Source organism: Globicephala melas, chromosome 2, assembly GCF_963455315.2.
Source record: "Globicephala melas chromosome 2, mGloMel1.2, whole genome shotgun sequence".
Taxonomy (NCBI): Eukaryota; Metazoa; Chordata; class Mammalia; order Artiodactyla; family Delphinidae; genus Globicephala; species Globicephala melas.
Window position 1 is genome coordinate 129,185,739 of NC_083315.2, and position 22,742 is coordinate 129,208,480.

A 22,742-nucleotide genomic window follows, 5' to 3' on the forward strand; every position below is an offset into this window, starting at 1 on the left:
TATATAAACCTTCCCCATCTCTCGTTTACACTGAGTACTCTACTAGAACTGTCTTCCCCCATTTATTCATGTGGCTAACTCCCTTACCTCCTTACATCTCTACATTTACCTTTTCAATGAGGCCTAACCTGACCATCCTGTTGAAAACTGCAAGCTGCATCGTTTCCCACTGCCTCCACTGTCCCCACCTCCCCTCCTATTCCTCTTATCTTATGACTTTCCCATAGGACTTACTGCCTTCTAAAATATGAAATAATTTACTTATTTATAATTATATTGCTCATCTTCCCTTGCCAGATGGCAAGCTCTCCGAGGGCAGAGGTTTCTGTGTAAAAGTTCACAGGTGCATCCAAAATGCCTAGAAGACTGCCTGGCACACAGACAATATTGAACAACTTTGTTGAATAATTAAACAGATGGATTAATGACCTATCAACCCCCCTGCTCAGCTATTAGATTGGAGTTCAGGTCATCCGATAATAAAAGTCGACTTCCCCTTCTTTTTTTTTTTTTTTTTTTTTTTGCGGTACGCAGGCCTCTCACTGTTGTGGCCTCTCCCGTTGCAGAGCATAGGCTCCAGATGCACAGGCTCAGCGGCCATGGCTCACGGGCCAGCCACTCTGCAGCATGTGGGATCCTCCCAGACCGGGGCACGAACCCGTGTCCCCTGCATCGGCAGGCGGACTCTCAACCACTGCGCCACCAGGGAAGCCCCTACTTCCCCTTCTTGACGTAAATACATAGAGGGCTCGGTCTTCAGAAATGGAATTGTCTAAGATTCACTTCTTGTTGGACACTTCATTCAAGGTAGGCCAAATGCAGGAAAAAAAGACAAAATGGTTTGTAAATAAAAAAGAAGTTGAATGCTTATAATCTGCTATACGTCTTTTCCAAAATTAGCTTTAACCCCTGCTCGAGTCTGGGGGTCCCTGCAGCCTTCTCTGTGTCTGAATCCTCTTCCAATCTTCTCACACCTGGTGGTGATGACCAGAGTTTCAAGTGGCTCATAACTTTGGGCCTGAAATAGACATGGTTAGGAGCAAACAACTTAGTTTTTTGCACTAAAGAGTCAATTCCAGAAAATAAAATTGAAAAGCTGCTTTCCCCCACTTTTTACCTTAGTGTGGCATGAAAGGTCTTTCTTGATCGGGTCCTTGCCTCTGTCCAAGTCTCATCAGCTGTCATTCTCTCCTACCCTCCAGCTCCCATAAGCTCTAGCCCCTCTGGGCCATGCTGCTGCTCACTCCTTCCCTTTGTACATCCTCTTCCCTCAAACAAGTTACCCTTTTGACTGCAAAAGAGTGTGTCTGTGTGTCTGTTTATTGCTTGTTTTCCCTCAAGGGCCTTTTAAACTTCATGAAAGTAGAAGCTTGGTCTGTCTTGCTCACTGTTGTCTCTCCAGTGTCTGAAAGCAGATGGGACTGGATCCGAAAGGGTGTTAAATAAAAGTTTTGATTATTACTAGAAGGCAACGAGGACCCACTAAAAGATTCTAAGCATTCAACTGTTATGGACAGGTTTTTGTTTTAGAAAATCAGTATCATTGCTGTGTGGGGGAATGGATTGGAGAAGGCAAGACTGGACCTAAGAAATCAGACAATTAGAGTAAGCAAAAATGATGAGGGCCTGATTTGAGGCAGCATCAGTGGGGTTGGGAGAAGATGAGGGATTTGAGAGAGACATGAGAGAGAACAGCAGAAATCAATGAACTAGTGGATGTTGTAACTTCAGTAAGAGGGAGTAAAGAATAAGTCCAGGTTTCTGGCTTCAAGATTCTGGCTGCTGGTGATGTCTGGAACTCTCACACAGTATTACAGTTGTATGTTTACCTGTGGGTCACTCCCAACGAGTCGTAAAGGGACCTTGCTAAAAGTCTTTGCATTAGCAGTGTTAGAAGAGCATCTATTATGTAGGAGGCATATAATAATTAAATGAATGAATGAATACACTGAAAATAGTAAACAGTTTGCATGATCAAGACGCCGAGGAAAGCAAGAGGTAACTGGCTTCTCAGTTGCTTTCTGCCTATTGTACAACTAGGAGGCTGACAATAAAGTTTATTTGAGCGTCGACGTGCCCCGACGTGGCCCCGCCTTCGCAGCCGGAGCCGCGATTGGTGGGCATTGGCCGGCGGCGGCCGTCCCTAAGCTACGATTGGCTAAGGCCGCCGTCATTTCGGAGCGCCCGGCGCCCGCCCGCCCTCTCGCCGCGTCGCCGGTGTCTGTGCCGCCCGCTCCTCCTCGCCTCTCCTCTCCCGGCCGCAGCCTGGGGGACCGGAGCGAGCAGCGGGCACCATGTTCCGACGCAAGCTGACGGCCCTCGACTACCACAACCCTGCCGGCTTCAACTGCAAAGGTGAGGAGGCGGTCCCGGGCCCGCCGCGCGTCAGTGATTCCCCCCCCCCCCGCTTCCCCGCCGCCGGGCCGCCGTTCTCTCAGCGCCGGCACCTGGGCTCCCCACCCGGACCGTCCGCGGCCTTGTCTCCCCTGGACTCCTCTCCTCCCGGCCGCTAAACACCTCTGCTTTCCGCCTTCCTTCCCCGGCTTCAGAGCCCCGCCACCCGCTCTTGCCTCGGCATCAGCACTTTCTGCACTTGCTGAACTCCAGACCCCACGCCCACCCCCCCTCGCCCGCACCCTCAGCGCTCTACAGGGAAAGTCTTCGCTTTTTGACGTAGCCCTTCAGCCCCGTGGCTTCCGGGTGATTGGGCGATACCTTGAGCACCTGTTGGGGGCCAGCACAGTGGTGGAATCCGAGGAAGATGCTGAGTAACTTGAAGACTCGTTCATTGCCCCTTGGGAACTAAGGGGTGGGGTGGGGGCAGTGGGAGCCCATCCGGCAGTTTGAGCTCAAGATAGAACGAAGTCCAGGACTGACAGTGTCGGGGCAAGCGCGTATAGGAACGAGCTAATGACAGTGTGCGAGTCGTGCAAAAAAAGTTAATAGCAGACGAGCGGGGCGGTTGAATTGTAAATACAAAGGTATTTGGTAATTCACAGCATTAAAATTGTAAGAAGTATTAACATTGCTCCCCACTACTACTCACCTACTACCCACTATTCATTTTCTTCCAGAGTTCTTGGCCTGTGGTAGACTAATAAGTTTGAAAGTGATCAAGCACACCCTGGGATGTTCAGACCATTGTATAAGTCTCAAGACTTCATAAGGGAGGCCTGAATTTGAATTCAAGCTTGAATTTTGTAATTGAAAATAATTTCCAAGCAGGATAGCAGAGTTTTGTTGATCTGTATGTAGAAGCATGTCAATTTATAGAAACTTGTTTTTCTGCTTTGCCTTTTATGTAAGAAAAAAGGTTCAGGGGTAGTAGAGCTTAGATCTGAATTTGAATCTTTGAGCCTCAGGTTTTTTCACTGGTAAAATCGGGATATTACCTACCTCGAAATGGTGTGGGAGGATTAAATGAAACAACATCTGTACTTTTTCATGAATGCGTTTAATGTGCCATAACAGTAAAAGACAATGGGAGTCAGTATCTTCTTTCTGTTTGCCATTTAATTTCTTGTACGTTATGATTGCTGTAAATTTAACCGGGCCCAGTCCTTCCTCCGCTTCCCCATAGGAACTGGAATAATAACTGACACTTAAATAGCAAAACTGTGTGCTAGACACTGTTTTGATCCTTAAATATTTTATTTAATCTTCATAACAACCCTATGAGGTAAGTCTTACTATTACTCCCCATTTTGTAACTCAAGAATCTGAGGCCTGGAAAATTTAGGTAATTAGCCCAATTTCACACAACCACTAAATGTCTGGAGTCAATTTGAATTCAGGCCAGGATATGAACATAAGTCAATCCAAAGTCTGCACTTTCAACTCCTACTTCAAGCAGCTCAAGTAACTTATAATTTTGGAGTTAAAAAAAAAAAATTCCACAAGACTGTGAAGGAAGTGTTTTACCTGTTACCTAGTGCTTCTCGTGATTTATATGGTGTTTTTATTGCAGATGAAACAGAATTTAGAAACTTTATTGTTTGGCTCGAAGACCAGAAAATCAGACACTACAAGATTGAAGACAGAGGTAATTTAAGAAACATCCACAGCAGTGACTGGCCCAAGTTCTTTGAAAAGGTAATGAATTAGAAAGTAAAATAAAACGTACAGAGAGCTTGTCTAAAAATTATATGAAGACAGGCAAGCTTAAAATTACTGTGTTCTTTTAAAATAAATAACACTAATAATGATCAGTGTTAGAAAAGCTAGACTTCAGGGATTTTACTTTTTTCTTACCATGTTTTTTTGTTTTTAAAGCAGATTATATTATCTCTTCCTACCAAACATTCAGTATTAGATAGAAATAGTATGGTGAATCATTAGGCATGAGGGTGGAGGGGAGTATAGAGTAGGCTGAGGAGAGAGGAAAGCTCATGTGCCATCAAGAGTTTGAACTTGACCCAACTGGGCAGCTACCACAGTTTTAGGTGATATGACTGGACTAGTCTTCCCACTCCTCACCTTTCCCAACCAATCCCTGGTTACTCGAAACTGTCAGCTTTAAGCTTATGTAGCTGGAGAGGAGGCGCTTATCCCCAGTACTTAGATGTGTGCCTGACATACAGTAGAGAGACCTGTTTGTTTCATGAATTTATATATTTGTGTGTGTTTATTTGTATACATATATGTGTATGTATGTAAATGAATGATATATGAATATTCATTTCTGCATTTTCTCTATAGCAAAACTTACTCTGTATTCACATCTTTTAGGGTCCTATACCTGACTAGCCCTCTGCCCATTGAAAACTAACTTTATAGACTGTTAACTAATAAAGGTAATGGAACAAGTAGACACTCAAAAAAAAGGGAAGAAATAGTTTTGTCCAGAAACACTGAGACTTCTTAAATAAACAGTGACACATATTCTCTAAATAGTAAAAATGGCAAAAATCAGAATTTTTACATTACATTAAAAATATAGCAGAGATACAGTTAGAGTATTATATTAAAATAAGACGTTATTGACACGCTTGAAAACTAAGATTATGTCTTGTTTTTGCTTATTTTTAACATACACAGTTGTCCCTTGTTACGTACAATAGAAATAATCCTGAAAAGATCTACGTGTGTTATCTTATTTTTGTGGCTGGAATAACTTTCCTGTTGACCTAGTTTAATTTTAGTAATGTTTTTGCAGAAAACAGAGTTGTTTTCAAATTAGAATAAAAATTACATTTTACAGTATCATTTACATTAAACATTTTTATTAGCTCTATTACTTTGACGAGCTCTCTTCCTTTAAGAATATGAAAAGTAATGGTCACTTCGGCAGCACATATACTAAAATTGGAGCAACAATATAGAGAGGATTAGCATGGCCACTGCACAAGGATGACACGCAAATTCGTGAAGTGTTCCATATTTTTAATTGAGTTATTTGTAGTGAGGTGGATGGACCTAGAGGCTATCATACAGAGTGAAGTAGGTCAGAAAGGGAAAAACAAATACCATATGCTAACACATATATATGGAATCTAAAAAAAAAAAAAAAAAACAGGTTCTGATGAACCTAGGGGCAGGACAGGAATAAAGACACAGATATAGAGAATGGACTTGAGGACCCGAGGAGGGGGAAGGGGAAGCTGGGACGAAGTGGGAGAGTAGCATTGACATATATACACTACCAGATGTAAAACAGATAGCTAGTGGGAAGCAGCTGCATAGCACAGGGAGATCAGCTCAGTGCTTTGTGACCACATAGAGGGGTGGGATAGGGAGGGTGGGAGGGAGATGCAAGAGGGAGGGGATATGGGGATATATGTATACGTATAGCTGATTCACTTTGTTGTACAGCAGAAACTAACACAACATTGTAAAGCAGTTATACTCCAATAAAAATGTTAAATAAAAGAATATGAAAAGTGACTAAATTTTCATTTACTGGTGTTTAGGTACCTAAGTTTCTAGTTTTATGAATTAGAGGATTGTGTAAGTTACATACTGCCTCTGACAATGGGCAAGTTTATTAACCATTCTGTGGCTCAGTATTGTTATCAATAAATGGGGATAACAGTGGTATCTATCTCATAGGAGTGGTATGTATTGTTATTGAAATATACCTATGTACCTTTTCACAGAGGTGCCTGGACCATAGCAAGTGCTATATGTTTATTAATTTCCCTGCCTCTACTACTATTATTGCTACTACTGGATTATTTTCCTTTGCCCTTCAAGAGTATTTTTGAAATTTTTGATAGGCTTCTTAAGACTTTGAAATATATTGTTAGGATTTTATATTTCTCCTATTACATCTACGATGGCCCGCTCACGTGTACAAGACAATACAGAGTTCCACATGTGGAAGGGTATTGAAGAATATGAAAAACTTTCTGATGAAAAACACCCAGAAATGACAGTAAAGTAGTATAACCTAAAGATAAATATATTGGAACTTACACAGATATTATCTTTCAAGGTGGTTTCTTTGGAATGATGATGTCATTGCCTAAAGTATATTTGGAACTTCTTTTGGAAATACTTTTAGATCAGGAGACATCTTTTGAATATCCTTAATATTGACAGTTTTTTAATACTTTGAACATGGATTTGCTTTTTGCATCATGACTAAATCTTGTGAATGAGGTGCTTTTTTTTTAAAGCAGGGGAATAAAATTTTTGATTAGAAAATAAGTGACGGCTAAAAAGTGCTGATTCATTAATTATCCCCCAAAGAATTTCCAAAAAGGAGTTCCAGAAGTTTTGAGTAATGTCATTGTTGGTGGAATTAGATTTTAAGTTCCTAAGAGACTTAGTTTAAGGACATACTCATTTGAATATGCAGCTTCTGACATTTATTCAAAACGCTTGTATGTCACATGGCTTACTCTATTCAGAAGCATTTCCACGATATGAAACCTAAGGTTTAGATAATAATTGGTTTTGTTTTGTTTGGGGTTTTTGGTATATCCTCCTTTTTAATTAAAGTCCTTTTTATTTACCTGCTCTATGTGTATTGAGACCTGGAATCAGAAAGTTTAGATTCAGCTCCCCGATTTAAGTCGTATAATTGTCAGCAAGTGTTGACCTCTAGGCTTCAGTTTTCTCATCTACAAAATGAAGTTATTCTACATCTAGGCAGTGGTGCCCTATCTGGAATCTGCAAAAGTAAAAATTTCAAAAAGCATGATGGGCCTACTTCATTTTTTTTCCCTGAGTGGTACACTTGAGTGTTTCCTTCCTTTGGGTTATATAATTGCATCAAAGATTTAGTAATGTAAATGTTATAAGAAATTCTTAGAGATCCAAACCAAGGTCTCTTTCAACTCTACCATTTTTTTATTTTGTGACTTTATAGTAATAATGAAACCAGACTTTTTATTCCCCTTACAGTATCTCAGAGATGTTAACTGTCCTTTCAAGATTCAAGATCGACCAGAAGCAATCGACTGGCTTCTTGGTTTAGCTGTTAGACTTGAATATGGAGATAATGGTATGTTTTGTGGGGAATGTCTGTTTTAAAGAGAGAGAGAGGAAAGGTGGGAAAGGAGTGTAAAAATGTAGGGAACTTGCCAGTTTGTCTTACATTGTTTTACCTTTGGTTCATTTTAAGTTTTGTACATCCTCATCTCACTTTACAGCATCTGTTTAAAAATTTACTTTTTGTAATTATTCTTCTGTATCCAGCTCCCAAATTGTCTAGGAAAGAATTTTCTTTTCTAAAATTAGAGAGTCTCCTTACTCTCATAAGATATTAAAAGCACTGGTTTCCATTGGTATTTAGATTTTTCTTTTAGAATTTGAAGGCGATGTCTTCTGAAGAAGAAGGCTAATTGAATGTCTTCTCACAATGTCACATTACTTTGGTGAATTTGCCATCTTTCAGTCTGTACCTTAGCCTTTCAAGTTCACTTGTTGCTGCTGTCCCAGAATTGATAGGATTTCAAGTGTTGGTTGCAGCAGGTAATTTCACAAGAGACTGAAATATACATCTAATGCAAATTTGCACTATAGGCCAAAATATATTTATTATTATTGTTTAATGTTATTTTATTACAGATACTTGTATCATTGGAAGGTTTTGAATGTTAGTACCTGTAGTAAAAATAGTTTTCCAATAAACTGTTTTCTCTCAGGCCATTTCAGTTTGAAAGGCCTGCTAACATCTGAATGTAAGATCTGATTATCTTACTTTACCTCCATCCCCTGCATTTATGTTGTTCTCTTTCATGGGACTGTCAGTTCCAGTCCTCTTAATGATTTACGTTTGAAGCCTTTTTAATGTCTTTGGCCTCTCCCTTTTCCTCTCATTCTGTTTCATCCTTTTTTCCCTTGTCATATCTTTCCTTCTCCATCCTCACTGCTGTCGCCCTAATTCAAGCTCTTGCCACTTTTTCCTGAGATTATTGGAATGTCTTTCATACTAATCTCCCATCTATGTCACCCTCTAGTCTCATCCACATGGCCCACCAAGCTAAGTTTTTGAAACATAAATGTTTTAGAATGCTACACTTTGTTTCCAAACGATAGTTCCTTTTACGTATTCAGAAACCATTGCTTTCCCATTTAACCCTATAGCTTTTTAAGTCATTCGCCACTTTCCATTTTGCTTATGTCTTACTTGCGCCACTAAATTGTAAGCTGATACTCAGCTTTGTTTCCTACATGGTACCTCTATTAGTTTCCTGTTGCCGCTGTAACAAATTACCACAAACTCAGTGACTTAAAAGACTGTTTATTATCTTACAGTTTTGGAGGTCAGAAGTCCAACATCTGTATTAGGACTGAAGTCAATTTGTCGACTGGGTTGGTTCCTTTTGGAGGCTCTAGGGGAAGATCCGTTTCTTTGTCTTTTCCATCTTCTAGAGGCTGCCTGCATTCTGTGACTCTGGCCCCTTTATCTTCAAATCTAGCAGAATATCATCTTCTAAACTCTGTGATTCTGCTCTCATTGTCACATCTTCTCTGACTGACCTTCCTGCCTCCCTCTTATAAGGATGCTTTGGTTACATTGGGCCCACCTAGGTAATCCAGGATAACCCCTATACCCCCAATTTCAAGGTCCTTAATTTAATCACATCCACAAAGTCCCTTTTGCCGTGTAAGATACCATATTCATAAGTTCCAGGGATTGGAATATGGACATTTTTTTGCGAGGGAGGGAGCAGTCATGATTCTCTCTGCCACGGTACCTGACATAGTTTCTTGTGTACAGTAGATGTGCTTATCAACCATAAATGCTTGGTAAATTCAATATATGAATGTTTATACATACTGGTGTGGAGCATCAACCAGGTGTTTTTTTTGCTGGTTCTTCAAACTTAAGTTTCAGATGCCTTATGGCAGAAATCTTAAGGAAAACTCAAAGACTTTTTCTTTACTATGGAACCTTTAGCAAAATATGCCTGTTCTGGTCTGAGTTGGTAGGAACTCTGTTAGTTAATTTGCAACAAAGTATTCTCCAGCTTTTCAAGTGTTTTTCAGCTATTCCCACATAAAGTTATAGTCACATCTCAGTTTATTTCTATTTTACCCTTATTTAGTCCATTTGTCCCATTTTTATAATACTTCAACTTAGGTTACCTAGGTTGTACCAAGAACAGTAGATGCCATATGATTGTGTATCCTTGTAGTTGACTGTATTACTGTTAAGTACAGTTACTTCTCAGTGATAGCATGGTCTTCTTTAATGTATTAAAAAAAACTGAGTTTGCATGAGAAACACTGCCCCTTATCGGTAGGAGGCACTGCTGTGCTTTTATGGTTTTACATTAATAAGTTGCATTCTTCTTGACTTTTAAGTTATTTAAAATTTTTATTCTTATTTGATAAAACCATTGTGAATTTTTATTGTTTGTGCCTTAACGTTTTTTAAAGCTTTTTGCTAGCTTGTCAATTAAGGTGATTAAAATCTGACTTAAATTCTTTTAAGTCTTTTGACATAATTTTAGATTTACAGAAAGATTGCAAGAATAGTAAAAAGAATTTTTCCATACTCAGATTTTGCAGATATTAACAGTTTACTTCATTTGCCTTATCCTTCTCTCTCTATATATACATACTCCTAATTTTTTCTAAACCATTTGACACTAAGTTGTAAATGATTTCTCTTTTACCCTTATGTGCATTTCCTAAAAAAAGTCATTGTCTTACATAGCTACAGTACATTTATCAAAATCAGGAAATTAACTTTAATTCTTTACTGTTATCTGTACATGAGATTCACATTTCATCATTTGTCTCAATGTTCCTTATGGCAAAAACAAGCAAACAAAAACCTCCAAAGCAGTCCTGGATCATGTGTTACATTCATTCTCCTTAGTCTCCTACAGTCTGGAATAGTTACTCAGTCGTCATGCTTCAGGACACTGACATTTATTTTGTAGAATGTCCTTCAGTTTGAGTGAGTCTGATGTTTCCTCATGATTAGATTCAGGGTTTGTAGTTTTGTTAAGAGTAACACAGAAGTGATGTTGTGTTCTTTTAAGTGCATCATATCAGGAGGCATGTGTTGGTGATATGCCTGAATACTGGTCATGTTATTCTGATCACTTGGTTAAGCTTTCTTCAGTGTAAAAATTACACATCTTGTGGAGAGATATTAGATGATTTCTGTATGCTTCTCCTCTTCAAACCTTAGCTTTAGTATACATTTGATGATTTTTGCCTGAGTCAATTATTATGTTGATTATGATGACTAGAAGGTGTTTTTCTAATTCCATCATTCCTCTGCATTTATTTTTTGCCTTTCCACTATAAGGAAGAGCTTTCCCTTCTCACCAGTTTATGTTTGTTTGTTTATTCAGATCAGTGTAGATATGTGGATTCTTATTTTACTCAGTGGGTCTTAATCCTTTTTTGTCATCGTGTATTTTGATGTTTACATTGTTCCAGGTTTGGCCAGTAGCTCCTTTAAGCTAACTCCTGTCTGATTTAAATTTTAATCCTTTTATTTTCCCTTTATTTATCCATTAGCAAATCATATAAGCACTATAGCCAAAGATGGCATTTTGGGCCTTAAGTTTGGTGAATTACTATAAATTTTTTTATTTGTAAAGTCTTTTAAAATATTATTTAGTATTTTTCAGGTAAGAGTAATAAAATCTCCTTTTGGAATTCTGCATTTTAAGTCTCCATAAAATAAGTTTAGGTTTGTATATGATGGTGTATTTGAAGTGATTTTTTTTTTTTTTTCTTTTTGCGGTATGCGGGCCTCTCACTGCTGTGGCCTCTCCCGTTGCGGAGCACAGGCTCCGGATGCGCAGGCCCAGCGGCCATGGCTCACGGGCCCAGCCACTCCACGACATGTGGGATCCTCCCGGACCAGGGCACGAACCTGTGTCCCCTGCATCGGCAGGTGGACTCTCAACCACTGTGCCACCAGGGAAGCCCTGAAGTGATTTTTTTTAGAAAGCAAGGTTTTTGGTTTTGTATACAGCATTCACAGGATTTGCGAAGAAACTTCTTAGTGTGTTTGTATTTAACCTCATGTGACCTATACTTACCCTTCTCCCATTCTTCTACCCTTACCAAGTTTGACAGGAAGCTGAAAAGCAGACTTTCTCTTCTAAAATTTAGATAGTTTTTGAAATGTTTTACTTTAAGAAATTGAAAAGATATTTGTGTCTGATAATCATTTCAGCTTAATTAAAAAGCTAGTCACATTGTCTTCTAGTAGATTTATTATAGCATTTTTTTTTTGAATGCTTGGGTTGTCTTATGCTTATAACCAGTTTGGCTCAGTTAAATTCAGTAAATAAGTAATGTTTGTTTTACCTTAAGTTGAAGCTCTGCAAATTGTATTTTTGCCTATTTTTACAGCTGAAAAATACAAGGACTTGGTACCTGATAATACAAAAAACGCTGACAATGCAGCTAAAAATGCAGAGCCATTGATCAATTTGGATGGTAAGTTTATAAATGCATAAAAATGATCATCAACATTTTTGGTTTCTTAAATGTTTTTTACTTCCTAGAATGAAGTCTGGGTTTATTTGGTTGTAGTAGATTAAGAGTGTTTCATGCAGACAACATTTGTGTTGATATTTTATTCTCTGTGCTGTTTTTTCCTGTCAGTTATAGTGTGCTTTCTCCCTCCTCTTGTAGCTGAATATCTGAAACTGAAAATGCTCTTCTTTCATCTGCTCATAGTAACTTGGGGGTTTTGATTTTATTTAATCATGGTGGTGATTGTTTGCCTTCCTGGGTGCAGAAAATATTTTTTCTAATCTAATGACAGTATGAGACAAGTGTTAAAATTTTTCATTGTTTTAAGTCCCAGATGTCTTTAAGTAATTCTTTCTCCTTTTAAAAGTATTAAGATTCTAATTACTTAGATTATAATATGTTAAATATTCTTTCACTGACTGACTGTGACCTGTAATTTATGAGTTACCCTTAATGAATTAATAAGCTGCTTGGATGCTCTAGAGCTGCTGCTTGGAGAAAAGGTTTTGGGAAAACTGTCCATTGAAGGGAATCTGTGTATTAAAATTAATAGCTTTGGGAAGAAAGGTTAATTAATAGTGTTACATAAATGGGCCTTGCAGAGAAAGTTACAGAACAAACCTCATGTGAGTTAATTTAGTCATTTATTGGATTGTTCACTTTGGTTGATTAGTAGGAAAACCATTGATCTCATCAGTTTACCTGATTTACCCCATACTGCTTTTGTCAGCAGCAATTTTAGAAATTAAAGAGATTTGTTGTTACTAGAAAATAAATTTTTTTTTAAGTTTATATGTTTACATATACGTTTGTAACTACATGCTTGCAGAGCTGTAAGTTTCCATTTTTAATCTTTTATAGTAAATAATCCTGATTTTAAGGCTGGTGTAATGGCTTTGGCTAACCTTCTTCAGATTCAGCGTCATGACGATTACCTGGTAATGCTTAAGGTCAGCTTCATTTCTTGATTCTTGACAAAAACTCTGGAAAACCTCATTTTCTAAAAATAACTGTGTTTGATATTTAAATCTACGGTAGAATGAGGAAAATGTTGGAGGAATGTGGGACATAAAGCAGATTTCTTGAATTCATTGGTTTTAGCTTACCTAACAACTAATATCAAAGAGTGTTTACTGTGTGCCTGCCACTGTGCACAGATGACTCATTCAATCCTCCCAACATTCCTAGAGGTGGATGCTAGTGTCTTTTTAAAATATGTATATGAAGAAACTGAGACTTAAAGATAATAGATAATGTTCAAGCTGACATAGAAAATGATAGTCAGGATTTTAATCTAGGCACTGGACCTTATGCTCCATTCTTTTCTTTTTTGGCCACATGGCATTTGGGATCTTAGTTCCCTGACCAGGGATCGAACCCACGCCCCCTGCATTGGAAGCAGAGTCCTAACCACTGGACCGCCAAGGACGTCCTGGTCCATTTTTTTTCCTATATCACCCCACTTCTGTTTAATCAGTCCTTTTAAATATTCATGGTCTGTATTCATTAAGATTGTGGAAAATGCCAAATTTGGTCAAAAACATACCCCCAAATCTCTTTGAGGAATGAATGTTTCTGTCCTCCAAGCCCCCCATCCTAGATAGGCCACTCAGTTCATACCTTACAGCAGGGAACCTGATGGCCTAAAAGAGGCCTCTTATTTCTCGGTGGAAAAATATACTCATGCTTCAGAAGATTTATGTTGAGTAATTTTGATAGTCTAGTGGGGGGAAGGGGAGGGGCAGGGGAGTGGTACTACCAGACTTGGAAGTTATTTTAAAAATTATTATTGATTTTATGAGAAATTAAAGAGCTTTAAATTACTTTAAACTGCTTTGCAGGAAATTGAATAATTTCACTCTACCCACAGGAGATCATAATTTATTCTCCTTTTTAGAATTGTATTTATTAAATGACAGTTGTAATATGGGAATACTGTTCTATTCCTAGATTATTACAATTCTCTTTACTGAATCTGAGTGTTAACTCAGATTTTCTCAACTCAGATTGGATGCCAAGAGACAAAAGTTGTTTTTAGTGAAATTTAGCTCTTTCAAAGGCTTGTTCCTTACTCAGGCAATTATAGAAATTGCTTTGGAACAGTTCTACGGTGGTTATGTCAGCTTTAATCATAAACTGAGTGAGAGGAGAACAGACAATGCTAGCATATTTGGGGTGCCAAAGTACAATATAAGTCAGTTATAATCAAAAGCTTTATAAAACTCTAATCCTAGCATGTTTGCCCTTTTGAGTTATTTTAAGAAGCATTCAAACAATACATGACAATATGGAAAACATCCATATTGCAGCTGTGAGAATCAATACATTAACTGGCAACTGGACTGTGTAAAATACATTTGCAGTTACTGTTAGATTGGTTTAATTCTTTTTCAAATGTAGCATTTGGTTTGTTTTTATTAAAAATAATTTTCACACTTATCTTGGGGTTGCAACTGTCATCCACTAATTAAAATTCCATTAAAAAATCTTACTTTTTATGTGTGAGCAGGTGCGTGTATGCATTTGTGTCTGCAGTGGTAAAATGCCTTGCTAATGAAAAAAATGTGTCCTTTGAAAGATCTGAAAACATTTTACTGTAATAAAGTGAAGAAAGTAGGGACAGTGTGTATGATATGCTACCCTTTGTATCAAAGGTGCATATGTGTGTGTGTGTGTGTGTGCGTGCGCGTGCACGCGCGCACACGTGCACTTGCATATATCCCTGAGTGTGCTTGTAATTTGATAGAGGCCTTGTGAGTATACACAAGGATCTGGTAGCAATAATTGTTTTCTGAAAGTATGGCTGAAGCTTGGGTAGAAAGGAGACATACTTTTTCGCCATGTGTCCTTCTTTATTTAAAAAAAAATTTTAGCACACACAAATTACCTATTCAAAAAACGTACTTGTTATGAACATCATTCCACATTATTAAATACTAGAAGTGAAAACTTTCATTACAGTAGCTATTTTTTTAATTTTTAATTTGCTGGGGAGTTTGTTAATGAATTAGGTATTTCTAATTTCATCAAATTGGGCATCCTTATTCTGTAGTCTCAGAGAAGAAAAGATAACAGACAGCCTTTAAAAAGTAAAAATACTATTTTGGGATTTCTTAGGCAATTCGCATTTTGGTCCAGGAGCGCCTGACACAGGATGCAGTTGCTAAAGCAAATCAAACGAAAGAGGTATGCTGTTTTTTTAATTTAAATAAATTTTAAATTAATTATTACTGAAAGTTTCTTTTGGTTGTCATAAGTTTGAACTTTACCTGAGAATGCTTAAGATATCAATTCTGTGTTAGAACTGCCCAGAGAAAGAATAGCTTACTTCAGTGGGATTGAATTTGATTCTGAAGCAAACTGTATCCAGTATTTTTTTTTTTTTTTTTGTGGTACGTGGGCCTCTCACTGTTGTGGCCTCTCCTGTTGCGGAGCACAGGCTCCGGATGCGCAGGCTCAGCGGCCATGGCTCACGGGCTCAGCCGCTCCACAGCATGTGGGATCTTCCTGAACTGGAGCACAAACCCATGTCCCCTGCATCGGCAGGCGGGCTCTCAACCACTGCGCCACCCGGGAAGCCCTATCCAGTCATCTTTGAGTGAAAAGTGAACTTCATGTTTATCTCACTTCATTACTTTTAAGAAGCCTCCAATAGCATATCCACAGTCTACCAGTTCAAAACCACCGCATGTGCCCAGTTAAAGTTTATTTCAAAGAACTTAACACTTGTGAAATTTACTGGGTTATTTTGACTAACTGCTAGAAAACAGGACACACCTTCTCTTTTTTAGTAATTCATTTTCTTTTCTATTTAAGTCTTTATCTTCACATTTTTGTTTCTTCAGAGAAATCTCAGTTTATTCTATTTCCTAGCATAAATCATAAAAATGTAGCTTGTTAATAAATCTAGGATATTTTTAGATGAACTGTCCTAGAAACCCAAATGCCCCTGAAGTCCTCTTGACTATGGGTCAGTACAGAGAATGTCCTCAGGGGTTAGCAGCTGCAGGTGTCTGATAATGCCCCTTCCTGCTACACAGATGAAGGTCTTGGGTACAGTCCACATTCTGGACCCTGGTCCTTCTATTGTGTCTATGTCACCCTCCAATTCCCCAATTGTCCTCTGATCCCATCTTTATCGAAGCCCAACAGTATTAAGGTTATTAATGCCGGGGCAGTGTAGTCTCCTCTGAAAGACAGTTTCTTTTAAAGTTTCTTATTGGCTTATTAATTATGTATGAATCAGGCCACTGGAAATTGGATTAAAGATCAGCTTATTTCACCCACACTATAGAACAGACAGTAAATTGTTATGGCATAAGAAAATCATTCATCATTCAGCAAAATTATGCCTTTGGTTTGGAAGGCAGTGCAAATAAGGCCATAGCCAAATCTCTTTGCTCTTGTTTGCAAAGTAAAATTCAGCTTATTTTCAATGCTCCAAATAAATCTGAACTTTAATGTCATCTCAAAAGATACTATGCTGGGCTTCCATCGTGGCGCAGTGGTTGAGAGTCCGGCTGCCAATGCTAGGGGACACGGGTTCTTGCCCCGGTCCGGGAAGATCCCACATGCCACAGAGCGGCTGGGCCCGTGAGCCATGGCCGCTGAGCCTGCGCGTCCAGAGCCTGTGCTCTGCAACGGGAGAGGCCACAACAGTGAGAGGCCCGCGTTCCGCAAAAAAAATAAAAAAGATACTATGCTATAATAATACAGTGGAAGAGTTCTATAGTTGAGTGTTCTTGTTTGCAGTCGTTCATAACTAGCATTTGGGGCATGTGGTCATCTTCAGGGGTGCCTGTTCCTAGGTGGTCTGTTGGCAGATGAAAGGAGAACAGAAACTCTGGTACCAGACTGACACAGAAAGCTACTCAAGTACAATTCTACTCTAGTTTTTTGCTAACAGAATTTTCATACCCATTTGTTTCTTCATGTGTATAATGTATTACTAGTGATTTTAAAGCATTTTGAGTCTGGGTAGATTTGCATTAATAATTAGGCAAGAAGTGAGTAGTGACAGCTTAGCATTTGTACTGTTGAAAGTATAGTGACTTTTTTTTAAAACTGGTGATGATTTTATACAGTATAATCAGCAGAAAGTCTAGACTGCCTGTCCTCGTTTTTATTTGATAGTTATTGTGAACTTTATACAGGTTGGCGCCACCATAGTCACCATCTCTGGTATATCTATGCAGGTGCTGACTGGTTAGCTAAATGGTTTAGATTCTGTTCATTTTCCTAGATGACTTCAAAGTAACTTTTAAATGAACTGTTGAAAGTTAATATAATCTGGTAAACATCATGCTTGCAGAAAAAAGCTATGTATATTTTAGATTTGGTCAATTCATAAAGGCAAATTAATGTGCTCCGAAGTAAACTTGCTTGAGGAAATTCATCTTAAAAGTAGTCCTGGGCTTCCCTGGTGGCACAGTGGTTGAGAGTCCGCCTGCCGATGCAGGGGACACAGGTTCATGCCCTGGTCTGGGAAGATCCCACATGCCGCAGAGCGGCTGGGCCCATGAGCCATGGCCGCTGAGCCTGTGCTCCGCAACGGGAAAGGCCACAACAGTGAGAGGCCCGCGTACCACACACACACACAAAAATAGTCCTATTTGCCTGGTACACTGCTGCTTACTATAACTGAAACGGTGACAGTGGCAGCCCTGCTCAACCTTCCTTCCATAGCAGTAGTGACAGCACTTCTGCAAAAAAGAGCTATTCTTTCATATGTCTGGTCTTAAAGGATTGGATGTGTTATGGGACTAGCTGCCCACTACATGTAAAGGCCATTCTTTCCTAACTAGTTGTAGTAGGAAAAAACTAACTCATAAAAAGGCAAATTTAAAGAGAAAATTCTCAGGCACCTTGCCACTGCAGCTAAAAGGGTTAAAATAATAGCTAGCTGCTTTTCAATTTGAGGTGAGAAAAATTTGAGGTGAGGTGAATAACTATACAGTCTGATTTTTGTCCTTTTTTTTCTAAAGGGCTTGCCTGTTGCTTTAGACAAGCATATTCTTGGTTTTGACACAGGAGGTAAGTAAGTGATTTTGTTTTAATTCAAACTGTTTTTAGAGACTTACTGAATATTTGGGGGAAATGAGTGAATATATGCAAACGTTATTGATTAATGCAGTGTTTCTTATGAAACAGATGCAGTTCTTAATGAAGCTGCTCAAATTCTGCGACTGCTGCATATAGAAGAGCTCAGAGAGCTACAGACAAAGATTAATGAAGCCATAGTAGCCGTTCAGGCGATTATTGCCGATCCAAAGACAGACCACAGACTGGGGAAAGTTGGAAGATGAACATTTTAGGATTTCAGCTTCTCACCTACTTAGTACAGTTGGGAACCATGTACGCTTTGGCATGTGTTTGGAAATGTCATGTCTTCAAGGGAAGAATTCCAGAAAATTGACTATGTTCTACAGGTATTTACCATCACTGCATTTTCTTTAATAAATTTGGGAAGGTGATTTTTTTGTTTTTTGACCATGTGTTACGTTTATGTATTTGTATAATTAATTAATCTGCTTCCTCCCTTGTGGTTTAGGTACATGCCACCCCCTGACTTCATTATACATATAGACAATACAGATCGTTAAGTCATAGGAAAACTTAAAATATTTTATTGGAGTAATCTAGAAAATTTGAGAACTGTTACATCTTTAATATTTATATATAAATGTAATTTCTGTGGGTAATTCTATAGAGGGACTTACAGGATCAGAAAATACAAACTGAAACATTGTAGCACCTTTTAATATAAATAGAAATGCACTTATGCAGAGGTAAAAAAAAAAAAATCTTAGAATAAGTTGGCTCTTTCCCATCAGTTCTGCATAGCCTTCTCTACGTCAAGGTTTATGATCTTTAGGATCATATTTTTATACTAATCACATGTACTTTAATTTCTTGGCCAGGAAGAATCTGTATCGATAGTCAGATTTAGGGTCTTAACGTGCTCTAATTGGTTCTTAGTTCAATTAATTTGGCCTTTTAAATATGACATAAATGTTTATTAAAAGTTGCTTTAATAAGCAACAATTAAAATTGTTACCTTTTTAATCTTGAAATAACTTTTGTTTTTAAAAATACAGTAGTAAAGATTGAGGTATAAACTTTTCACAAAATATACTTTTAGTCTTTTTGCACTGAAAATGTTCATATGTCCAGAACTTCTAATGGCCAATTGCTTTTTCACTTTCTTCACCTTTGTCCGCAGTAAATGTCCTTTAGGGTCCTGATTCCGATTGTAAACTCCCAAGTCCTTTATAATACCATATTTACTTTCTTCCTGTGGAGGGAGGGGACAGCATGTAAGTATTTTATATCCAGTTTGCCACAGCAAGTCTTTTAAAGAGGAAATATCCTAATAGACCTTTTTTTGTGTGTATAGTTTAGCTAGGTAGACTTAAGGTAGTAGAATGGTCACCCCTATGTGTTGGCCATTAGCTTTTCTAGGTCAGAGTGGCTCTCACCAGTGGCAGCAGCAGGCCAAGTGTGGTCAGTTACCAGACCTCTCTTTCTCTACCTGGCTGATCCAAAGGAGCCACCTGAGCATGTCCGTTTACCTGTTGGGCAGTAGGGGTAGACTGCAGTTATCCCGTAGAGATGAGATCGCTGCTCTGGGAGATACTCATCAGTAAACTGGCCACTGTCTCTATTTACTGATATAACACCATCCCTGGTAACAGAAAGGAAGAGTGAATTCATAGGATTTAAGGTTGGATAGAAAAAGCCAGTTTATCAGGAAGCGAAATCTCTGCCAGACTTCTAGAATACATTTTTAAAAGTCAATTTAAATCCCATAACTAAGTAAGATACCTCATGGTACCATTTAAAGGTAGTCTTCTAGTCTCTGAAGATCAGATTCAGAGTAATGTGCTTCCTTTTTGGATAGTTTATTACCAAATAGCTCTGCCCTTTTTAAGCTGCATGTGAGCAATACCATTAAATTTCTGGGTGACGTAAAAGTATGCTTTTAAAAGCAGTAACGCTTGAATGATGTTAATCTCTCTGCTAATGAAGAGAGAATAACTAAAGTTGCTTACTAACATTTGGTACAAGCGGTGTGTCCTCCAAAACTGGACAAGCCTGAAAAGGCAAACTGAGTGTGTCAGGCTCACCTTCTCCAGTCGGTGTGGTAGAAGTGATCTGCATAGCTTACAATGCTGAACGGGTAGTTGAGGTTGTTTTGAATAACACGCCGTCCAGTTCCATCAGGTAGTGTACACTCTAGTTTTTTAGTTCCTTTTAAAACATCAAAGAGGGAAAAGAGATCCTTTCATGCGATGGGAAAAAAAAGAAATCCTTTACCAAAAATAGTGGCAGGTAAATTCATTCTCAAAGGAAACAAAGGTAGAACTAGAATATTCTATCCCCATTGCAATAATACAAATTAAAAACTGTAAAATTTTCCTATTCTATTACCAGTCTTCAGTTTGTTTAAGAGCGTTATAGTTTTTAGTGGAATTTAAACTCTTAATCCTTTTTTGGAAGAAAGGATTGCATTTACAGAAATCTGGCTAAGTTTCTCCCAAAGTAGGACATTAGAGATGAAATTATATCAGTGTTAAAAAAAGTTTGTATTAGCTCTTAAATTGTTACAAACATAACATTTGGACAAATATTAATACTTGCCCTTTGTAAGCAATGTATAATAATAGCCAAGGCTGCCTTTTAACTAAAATTCTTAATATTTTTTTTAAAGACTGTATTATTTTCTAGTTAGGAATTAAAAGTTCCATTTTTCAATGTAAATTTTTTAATAGCTAAACGAGGCAAGAATCTCCAAGTTTCACATTTCTCATGGAACCCTGAGTTAAATTTCAAATACTTATTAAAAATATAAATGCAGTATAATGAAACAGCATCTTTTCAGTTGTGCTAATAATGAAATCACACAACAGAAAGAGAGAACCTTGGGAATAGGCAACCCAGATTTATTACTGAAGGAAGCCATCCTGCCACATCGCTTTGTCCTCAGCACAATAGCATACTGACTGTTAAAGTAACAGATATTTATAAATGTTATAATACTGGCAAAAAAGGAAAATAACTCCTGTTCATTTAAGCCTGTCGATTCCAACAATGGCTAATATTTATTTTTAACCTAAAAAGTGTGCCAAGTGCTCACGTGGAGGAAGGGCAAGCAGTACAAAAGTAGGTTGGACACAGTACTAGCCCTCAAGCTTACCACCTGATTCAAACATACATCCAGGACCTCAGGAAGTTCATCACAGGAGTCATTACAAAGTGCCCTCTAAAAGGAGTCGATCATTTGCTGTACTCTTATAAATGTAAGCCAGAAGTCCTAAATGGTGGGATTTGGTTTTACTGTAAAATCTGTTCGAGTGCTCACGCTTGCTGAACATGGTAGTGTTCTGTATTTGCATTCCATGAGTAGTAGTACCTGCATCTGCCCAGCAGAGCAATTTGGAGAAGGGGTCAAAGGTTAAACCATTGGGTAGTCCAATGTCTTTATTCACTAGAATTCTTCTATTTTCTCCATCTAAAGACGACGATTCAATTTTAGGAGCTTCTCGATTCCAATCTGTCCAGTACAGGTTGCTGTGGATAAATTAAATGGAGAAAGATAAACCTTCCCCAATGTATAGAACCCAAATTTCAGAACCATCTTTGAGGCTTTTCACTAAGCATTTCTGAGTCAAAAACACTTCGCTGAAAATGAAAGCTGAAGGTTATCTTTACTGATTTGAAGGTTTCTCTGGAATTTCATTTGGTAGAAGCCCCATTAAATATGACAAGAGCTTCTCAAGGTATAAAATCCTCCCTGATTCTAACAAGTCCTACTGAAACACGGACCAAGTTATATGTCCCAGTTGATGACCTTAGCAATTATCATAGACAGGAAACATTGTTCTTTTGACTGTTGCCACTGTGAAAATGAGGCCAGAGAAATAACATGCCTGGTGTCTGAGTTTTGCTTACTCACCAGCTAATGCAGTAATCTCACTGCAGGTTTAACGCTGGGATTTCCTAATGTGTTGCTGGAGGAGACCGACTTCATTCCGGTTGAAGTGCTGTCTCAGGCTTGGCCCGATTTTCTGATCCAAAGTGCCCCCCAGTCTCACTCACATACTCTGAATTCTCTGTGTATCACATCACAGGCTTAATAATTTCCTATTATCCATTAGTTTACTGTCTTATTTCCTCCTAGTAGAACATAAACTCCATGAAAGAACAGACCTTGTCTTTGCCTAAACAGTACCTGACACCTAGTAGATCCTCAGTGAATACTATTAACTTAATATATTTTGAACTTTTATGCCCATGTTCTGACCCTCGCCTACAACTGTACTTAGAGCCCAAGGGCTTCAAATGAGGATCTACAGGTAACAGAGGAGAATTAGGGAAGCCCGGCTGACCCTCGGATTGGATCCACAGCGATGGCGCGGGGGTTCACCAGGTCCGTGTGGAAGAGGGCCCTGCGCTCAGAGCCGTCCAGCCTGGCCCTCTCTATCTTATCCAGGCCGCTGTCTGTCCAGTACATCGTTCTATGAAAGTGGTCGATGGCAAGTCCTTCGGGGCTTATCAGACCTGGAATAAAACAAAGGCAGGGCTGGAGCAACTGCAGCTGTGAAAGGTGAACCTGAAGCAGAGAGCTCTGCTTATTACTATGTTTGAATAGTTGGGGGAAAAAAGTCTTGAGAGTTTCTAAGTCAAAACACACAGAGTCAATAGAGGAACAGATCCCGCGTTAGTTCTTCTGCCACCTCTAGTACCCTCTAGCCTAACAAGACCCCTCCCAGCCTGATGGCAGCAGGCATCCCCAGGGCTGGGGCCAGGCAGCATCAACTGTAGCCGCACCTTGAATTCTT

The 22,742-nt window shown here is 38.6% G+C and overlaps 2 protein-coding genes and 1 non-coding gene across 4 annotated transcripts in view; 2 read left to right on the forward strand and 1 right to left on the reverse strand.

Annotated features, from left to right (window-relative positions):
* The first annotated feature begins 2,189 nt into the window (after positions 1–2,189).
* Positions 2,190–18,385, forward strand: RTRAF (RNA transcription, translation and transport factor). The gene is made up of 8 exons (XM_030854971.3): positions 2,190–2,355; positions 3,968–4,092; positions 7,348–7,447; positions 11,776–11,862; positions 12,763–12,851; positions 15,019–15,087; positions 17,886–17,934; positions 18,052–18,385. Exons 1-8 carry the CDS (start codon positions 2,295–2,297, stop codon positions 18,204–18,206), a joined length of 735 nt encoding a protein of 244 aa, XP_030710831.1. The 5' UTR covers positions 2,190–2,294; the 3' UTR covers positions 18,207–18,385.
* LOC115852491 (U6 spliceosomal RNA) lies at positions 5,275–5,384 on the forward strand. The gene has a single exon (XR_004039170.1). It is a non-coding gene; the product is annotated as a U6 spliceosomal RNA (small nuclear RNA).
* A 130-nt stretch (positions 18,386–18,515) lies between the features above and the next one.
* The window catches only part of NID2 (nidogen 2), a 78,657-nt gene continuing 74,430 nt past the window's right edge, over positions 18,516–22,742 (reverse strand). Inside the window, exons 17-21 of one of the 2 annotated variants that reach the window (XM_030854969.2) lie at positions 22,290–22,461; positions 21,314–21,471; positions 20,028–20,151; positions 19,473–19,585; positions 18,516–19,195 (exon numbers count right to left, since the gene is read on the reverse strand). In XM_030854969.2, the coding sequence (XP_030710829.1) occupies positions 19,185–19,195; positions 19,473–19,585; positions 20,028–20,151; positions 21,314–21,471; positions 22,290–22,461 (578 nt within the window). In that variant the 3' untranslated portion in view covers positions 18,516–19,184. Of the gene's footprint in view, positions 19,586–20,027; positions 20,152–21,313; positions 21,472–22,289; positions 22,462–22,742 lie in introns of both variants that reach the window. The other variant, XM_060294816.1, reaches the window with a different exon arrangement.

Excerpts from the sequence above, each read along its gene's own strand:
- RTRAF (XM_030854971.3), top strand. The coding sequence starts at position 2,295 with ATGTTCCGACGCAAGCTGACGGCCCTCGACTACCACAACCCTGCCGGC. Across the intron at positions 12,852-15,018 it reads ATTACCTGGTAATGCTTAAG|GCAATTCGCATTTTGGTCCA; the intron begins GTCAGCTTCATT and ends GGGATTTCTTAG. Across the intron at positions 17,935-18,051 it reads TCTTGGTTTTGACACAGGAG|ATGCAGTTCTTAATGAAGCT; the intron begins GTAAGTAAGTGA and ends CTTATGAAACAG.